The sequence below is a fragment of the Fukomys damarensis genome, unplaced genomic scaffold, assembly GCF_012274545.1.
Source record: "Fukomys damarensis isolate Sample0158 unplaced genomic scaffold, DMR_v1.0_HiC HiC_scaffold_39, whole genome shotgun sequence".
Classification (NCBI taxonomy): Eukaryota; Metazoa; Chordata; class Mammalia; order Rodentia; family Bathyergidae; genus Fukomys; species Fukomys damarensis.
Window position 1 is genome coordinate 41,483,001 of NW_022900951.1, and position 7,614 is coordinate 41,490,614.

At 42.1% G+C, this 7,614-nt stretch overlaps 1 protein-coding gene across 1 annotated transcript; it reads right to left on the reverse strand.

The window, feature by feature from the left end:
• Window positions 1–2,291: 2,291 nt before the first annotated feature.
• On the reverse strand, window positions 2,292–3,683 carry LOC104875780 (histone H3.3A). Its single transcript, XM_010643495.3, has one exon. It carries the CDS (start codon window positions 3,036–3,038, stop codon window positions 2,664–2,666), a length of 375 nt encoding a protein of 124 aa, XP_010641797.1. The 5' UTR covers window positions 3,039–3,683; the 3' UTR covers window positions 2,292–2,663.
• Between the last annotated feature and the right edge of the window lie 3,931 nt (window positions 3,684–7,614).

Below are 7,614 nucleotides of genomic sequence, written 5' to 3' on the forward strand. Positions count from 1 at the left end.
ACCAGGCCCAGAAAAACTTTTCCAGAAAAGATATCACAGACCTGAGATGCACAAATAGTACAAGGATGAGCTTACTATGTCCGAAAGAGTTTTATGTAAAGGGATGCACACATTCTTTCTTGACAAACTCATCTTCTCCTCTGGTCTCAAATACCATCCACTTCCAAATGTGCATCTCAGGCCTTCTGTGGTGGTCCAGCCCCGCAGATCTAAATGCCTGTTGATCATGACCAATGGATTAGGAAATATACATAAAATCTATTTTCCCCATGACAGCACCCTGAGAGCAAAGACTTTTTCTGTCTTGTTGACACCTGTATATTCAGTGCTTGAGGTACACAGCAGGTGCCTAAATATATATTTCATTTCTTATTGAAGAAACATCTTCTCAGCTAGGCATGATGGCACATGCCTGTAATCCCAGCACTCGGGAGGCTGAGGCAGGAGGATCGCTGTGAGTTTGAGACCAGCCTGGGCTACATAGTGAGTTCCAGGTCAGTCTGAACTACATAGTGACACCCTGTCTCAAAAAAACAAAACAAAACAAAAATCTTCTCACAGCTGAGAGTGGTGGCACATGCCTATAATCCCAGCTACTCAGGAAGCTGAGACATGAGTCTGAGGCCGGAATGGGCAGTTTAGCAAGATCCTGTTTTTAAAAATAAACTAAAAAGAGCTGGGAAGGTAGCTGAATGGTAGAGTGCCTAGCATGTGGGAGGCCCTGGGTTCCGTCCTCAGTACTGCAAACCAAAACAATAAAAGGAAGGTAGTGACAAAGAGAAAGAGAGGAAGTATCTTCTCACAAAGAGAACAAAGCAGTAAGCCCAGACGGCTTTACACTTGAGTTCTACAAAACATTCAAGGCACACATAATTCAGCATTGTATCAATTCTTACCGAAAATTAAGAAAAGAGACTAGGCTAGTTAAATCCTCAATTTATTTTATGGGAAAAGTGCATTTGTTTCCTAGGGCTGCCATAACAGAAATTTGAAGGAGAAAACAACAAAAGCTTGTTCTCTGAAGTTCTGGAAGCTAGACGATGAAAGTCAAGCCGTCCAGCCGGTCACATATCCTCTGAAACCTGTATGAGACCTCTCTTCATCTCTTCCTAGCTTCTGCTGATTTGCTGGCAGTCTTTGGTGCATCTTGCCTTGCTGGTGCTTAACTCTAATCGCTGCACTTGTGAGGATTCAGTGGTATCAGACACCCACCCATGGTAAGGGGCAGAGACTCCTATCCAACACTTTCTTGACCACTGGCCCAGTGTTGGTGGCCTTTGGAACAAAAGGCACACCTCTGCCAGAGAGCAAGTAGTCTGTGCGAGCAACACAGAGTCCTTCACTTTGTGCCTAGTCTATGATGGTAAGAGCTCAGGGGATAGCAGCAGTGATCTGGCAGTGAAGACTCCATCAGCTACATCTAGTCAGCCTCGAAAAAACATGGGTAGCCAGATGTGGTAGCACAGGCCTCTGTTCGATACTCTGGGAGGTTGAGGTAGGAGAATCACAAGAGCAGTTTAGTGACTTAGGAGAAACCCTGTCTCAAAGTAAAAAAGGGGTGGTGGTGTGGCTCAGTGTGAAGACCCTGGGTTCAATCCCCAGGAAGGAGGAGGGAGAAGTGGGGGAGACCGGTTGAGGACAAGACCTCACTTTTTCTTCAATCAGTTGTCCCACTCCCAGCTCAATTGGACATGTTTATGGGATGATACATGGGTCAATCAAAGCGATAACCTACCCTCTATGGACAAAAGACATGAGCAGGCCCTTCTGGCTCAGACTTTTTCACTGGTTGAAGAAGCCATCAGTCAAATTTCAATCCCCGCCCTTTTGCACAGAGGAGGTTTGGGTTCAAACCTACTTGTCAGTCAGCCTTCGTCTTGTAGCTCAGCACACTTCAGAGCCTCAGGACAGCCTCGGGACTCTTCATCCATCTACCTAGCACTCTCTCGGCTTCGAGTCCACCTTTTTTTTTTTAACAGTTTAATGTATTTTAATAGTAAACTTACGGGAACAGCACAGAAAGACACAACATTAAAAACATGTACTAGCATGTAAGACAACTCAGAAAAGTATAGTGACTGGATAGAATCTACTGTATGATAAAAATGCTACAAACATCATTTAGTTGCCATCAATAAGAAATTTACTTGTTTTTATTTATTGTTTTGTTTTGTTTTTTGAGACAGGGTCTCACTATGTAGTTGAGACTGACCTGTAACTCACCATGAAGCCAGGCTGGTCTTGAACTCACAGTGATCCTCCTGCCTCAGCCTCCCAAGTGCTGGGATTACAGGCATGCGCCACCACACCCGGCCCGAAATTTACTTGTTTTTTTAAAAAAATCCAAATGCTGACATTGTCCAGAAAAATTTAACAGGCTTATTTATAATTGTTATAAAGTTGAACTGCTGAAACTTGTTCACTGAAACATTTTGACTTGCATTAATGCTTTACTCCCCGTATTAGTATTAAAAATTCACACACAAATGAAAATGGAAAAACTGCCAATACCTGATTTCTGTCCCCTACTTTCCACTTGCAATTATATACTTAGGTACCTCTTGACCCCATGGGGAAAAAAAAGTCTAATATTTAGAACTACCAATAACAGGAAGAAGAGAAAAAAAATTTGAGAATGCGATGTTTCCCACCATAGTGGACTCTTAAGCACACTCTCCACGTATGCGGCATGCTAGTTGGACATCTTTTGGCATAATTGTTACACGTTTGGCATGGTTGGCACACAGGTTGGTATCTTCAAACAGGCCAACGAGATAGGCCTCACCTGCCTCCTGCAAAGCACCAATAGCTGCACTCTGGAAGCCCAGATCTGTTTTGAAGTCCTGAGCAATTTCTCGCACCAGACGCTGGAAAGGGAATTTGTGATATCGGAGTGCCACAGTCCCAGGTCCGTAACGATGGGGTTTCTCCACCCGTCCAGTAGAGGGCGCACTCTTATGAGCGCCTTTTGTAGCCCGTTGTTTCCTGGGCGCTTTACCACCAGTGGATTTGTGGGCAGTCTGCTTTGTATGAGCCATGATACACAGACCTCCTTATCTTCTTCTTCAGCTGGAGCTCGTTGAGCTAGAGAGACATCGCTGGCATTGAAGAGCGATGGCGCTGCGGCGGTGGCTGCGAACACAATTCAAGTCCACCCTTTAAAGATGTCAAAGCTACTCCGAAAAACCGTTGATGAACCCAAGGAACTGTCACCGGCCGCAGATATGTTGTAACTGGCTCTGTCGCTTCCCACTCATCTGCTGGTATAGACAGGCGAGCCAGGAAAGAACCTCTGAGCTCATCCCAGCCTCTTGTTCTGCTCCCGATGTCACCCAGAAAGGGAGGCAGCCGGACAGTTTTGGTTTTCGTGGCTGTAATTGTGCAGTAGACAACACAGGCCCTTTCAATTTCTACGTAGCCACAGTACCAAAACACAAAAATCCAGGGGCAGGGCCAAAATAGTTAAGACTGACTGGAAGTACTGTGGTTTTGATTTTCTCCTATACAGCTAAGGTGGCTTTCATCCAGACCAACAGGGTTCAGTCCTGGTACAGGAAATGGAGCGTGCACGTGAGCCTGTGTATGTGTGTTTGCTTAAAATTTGACGAATCAGCCAGGCATTGTAGCGCATGTCTGTAATCCCAGCACTCCAGAGGCTGAGGCAGGAGGACTGCTGCGAGTTCAAGGCCAGCCTGGACTATACAGTGAGTCCAAGACCAGCCTGGACTACATAGTGAGACCCTGTCTCAAAAACAAACAAACAAACAAACAAAACAAAAACCCAAAACAAAACAAAAAACTTTTTACAGAGTCAGATCCCAAACTGATTTCTCTGAGCTCTTTATTTCAAAACAGAAGTTTTCCAAATATGAGAAAATGAAAAAATGGAAATAAAGAGTTTGTAAATGGGGAGGGGAGGAGTGGGTGAAGGGAGGGCAGGGACAAGGGGAAAAAATGAGAACCAAGACCTGTCATGTAAAGGTACAGGATCCCAATAATGAATGTAACTGTACTGTATACCTAAAATGTACCAATAAACTCAATAAAAAGAAAAAAAAAAAACAGAAGTTTTCCAAAGAGGCCAATTTTGTAAGGCAGGTAGAACTTTTTGCAAAAGGCAGAAAGCGCATTCCAGGTGAGGACACTGTGACTTCAGAGTCTTAGCAAAGCAGAGGCTGCAAGGGATATGCATGAAGAGTATATTTATCATTGAAACCAATAAACTTGACGGGGAAAAAGAAAGGTGAGATTTTTATTCAAATTTTAGTTTGGAAAAGTGCAACTTTATTGAACCTTTATTTTTTTTTTCTAAGCTTGACCTTTTACTTTTAATTTTCACTTAGTTTTTTTACCTTATAACTTTAATTTGCTATTTTACTATTTTATTTTCATGCTTTATTCTAGTTTATATTTTTAAAAGTTGTATGAATTGTATTGCTGCTGGCTTTTTAAGTTAAAATTCCAAGCAAACATATTTAATCATCAACTGTTGATATATTTATGATACTTTGGACCTATTTATAGAATGTTGGCCAGGCATGGTGGCACACACCTGTAATCCCAGCATTCGGGAGGCTGAGGCAGGAGAATCACTGTGAGTTCAAGGCCAGCCTGAACTGCATAGTGAGAACCTGTTTCAAAAAAAAGAGTTATCACTTTATTCATCTTAAAAACCACAATATGAATGTCTGGTAGGTGATATAAATATTAGTAATTATTAATTTTAATAATAACAGTGAAATTAAGATAGAAAGTGTGATAACAAATGCAATTAAGTACAGCATTATTTTGTTAATACCAGTAGCATTCATTATGCATTGCATAGAAATGTGATCCTTTTTCTCCTAGCTGTTTTGTGAGAAAATTGTGAGCAATTTTGCAAAAATACTTCAACATCTAATTTTTGTGGTACTGGGGATGGAACTTGGGGCCTTACACATGTGCTTTATCACTGAGCTACACCCCCAGCTCTTGACTCACATTTATTGACTGGTTAGACATTCTGTGAAGATTCTAAATGACTTGCATATATTATCTCATCTAATCCTCATGGGGAGGTACCTTTATTGTCCCCATATTATAGGTGTAGAAACTGTGTGTTGCTTTGTTTTGTTATTGGTTTTGTTTTTGTTTTTTGAGACAAGGTCTGGCTATGTAATTCAGGCTGGCCCGAAACTCCCTATGTAGCTGGGACTGGCTTCAAACTCACAGTGCCTCGGCCTCCTGAGGGCTGGGATTAAAGGTGCCTGGCACCTTGTTTTGCTTTTGTTTTTGTTTTGTTTTTCGGTACTGCGGATGGTACCCGAGGGCTAATGAATGCTAGCCAGGCAGGTGCTTTACCACTATGCCATATCCCCAGCCCGCTCTGCTCTCCGCCCCTTTTTTTTTTTCCTTCTGCTACTGAGAACTAAACTCAGGGCTTTCACCAAGAGCTATGCCCTCAGTCCTTTTTTTTATTTTTTATTTTGAATCAGGGTTTCTCCAAATAGGAGAAAATGAACACATGGAAATAAAATGTTTGTAAATGGAGAGGGGAGGAGGGGGTGAAGGGAGGGCAGGGACAAGGGGAAAAAATAAGAACCAAGACCTGTCATGTAAAGGTACAAGTTCCCAATATGAATGTAACTGTACTGTATACCTAAAATGTACCAATAAACTCCATGAGGAAAAAATAAATAAATCAATAAATCAGGGTTTCTCTAAGTTGATGAATTGCTCAGGCTGGACCTGAATTTACAATCTGCCTGTCTCATCCTCCCAAAGTGCTCACTATCTGTCTATTTTTGAGACAGGCTCTCTAAGCTGTTCACGTTGGCCTTGAATTCAATGTGTAGCCCAGGCTACCCTTAAGCGTGGTGCTCCTTCCTCCACCTCAGCTTCCTGCTGGGATTACAGGCATGTGCCACCATGCCCAGCTTCCCTCTTTTTTTCTGATTTAAAATCAATTTTATTGGTACATTTTAGATATACATATGGATCACATTCATCATATGGAATTTGTACCTGTACATATCTTGATTCTTTTTTCCCAATCCCCTTTCCTTCCTTTAACCCCTCTTTCCCTCCTTAATTACAAAAGCTTTATTGCCATTTTCCCTTCTTTTGTTTTTATTCCTTCTTTCCTTTCCCCATCGCCCTCCCTTGTTCCCCTTCCCATTTGAACATTTTCTTCCCATTTCCCAGTATCTATTATACATTTTGATCCTTATTCTTACTTTCAGTTTCTCACACCAGAGAAACAATGGGGTACTTAAACATGGGTGTCCCATTTATCTCACTTTAGAGTATGGTCTCAAGGTGCATCCACTTAGCTAGAAATAGGCTGGGGATTTAGCTCAGTGGTGCTGCCACCTCCCTTACAAGTGCAAGGTCCTGAGTTCGATCCCCGGTACCAAAAAAAACAAAACAACATTTAGCTAGAAATGTCTCAAGCTTATCCTTATTTACGGCAGAGTAGTACTCCATTGTGCAAAACAATCACATCTTCTGTATACAGTGTCCAGTTGATGGGCAATTGGGCTGTTTCCAAGATTTAGCTATTACAGACTGTGCGGCTACAAACATGGGTGTGCATGTATCACTGTGGTATGATTCTTTTAATTCTTTCGGACAGATACCAAGAAGGGGATTAGGTGGGTCAAATGGAACCTCTAGTTTTAGTTTTGTGAGGAATCTTCACTCCTTTCTATTTTATTTTGAGACAAGGCCTTGCTGAATTGCCAAGGTTGGCTTTGAATTTTCAGTCCTCCTGCCTCAGCCTCCCAGGTAGCTGGGGTTATAGGTCTGTGCCCAGCCACAATCTCATTTTGTAAGGGTACTTATTTTAAATATGTCCATGATCACTACATTAATTACTAAAATTCATTTATTCAGCCAATATTTACAAACAGCTAATCTGTGTCTGGCGATGTTGTAAATGCCCATCAACCATCATAATATCCTTATAAAATAGTTACTATAGCTGGGCGTGGTGGCGCACGCCTGTAATCGCAGCACTTGGGAGGCTGAGGCAGGAGGATCACTGTGCGTTCGAGACCAGCCTGGGCTACATAGTGAGTTTCAGGTCAGTCTCAACTACATAGTGAGACCCTGTCTCAAAAAACAAACAAAAACAAAAACAAAAAAAAGTTACTATCATTAGTCCCAGTTTCCAGAGGAGAATAAGGACATAAGGTCACACATCTGATATGGAGGGGCTGGGATTTGAACCCAGGTAGTCTTGGCTCCCAAGGCTGTGCTCCAAACTACTGTTAGACTATCTTGAGAACTTAGTTCTTGTTTCAAAGTTCTCTCCTTACTTAGACACTTCCCACAGGTCTTTCTCCATATCATCCTGTTTTTCTTTTTTTTTTTTTCTTTGTACTTCCTGAGGCTTTGTGCATGCTAGGCAAGCACTTCACCTCTGAGCTATATCCCCAGCCTGCCAGCATCTTTCAGTGAGGCATTTTCCCTGGCAAATCTAGCTACAATCGCTGCATATGCACGTACGTGTATGTGCTAAGCCACAAGTGCATGCATGCTCCCATATGTACACACAAATATGCAAACTCACAGGCATCCATCTATACCCTTTTCTGCTTCTTGTTTTTGTTTTTTTTGTTTTGTTTTTTTTTT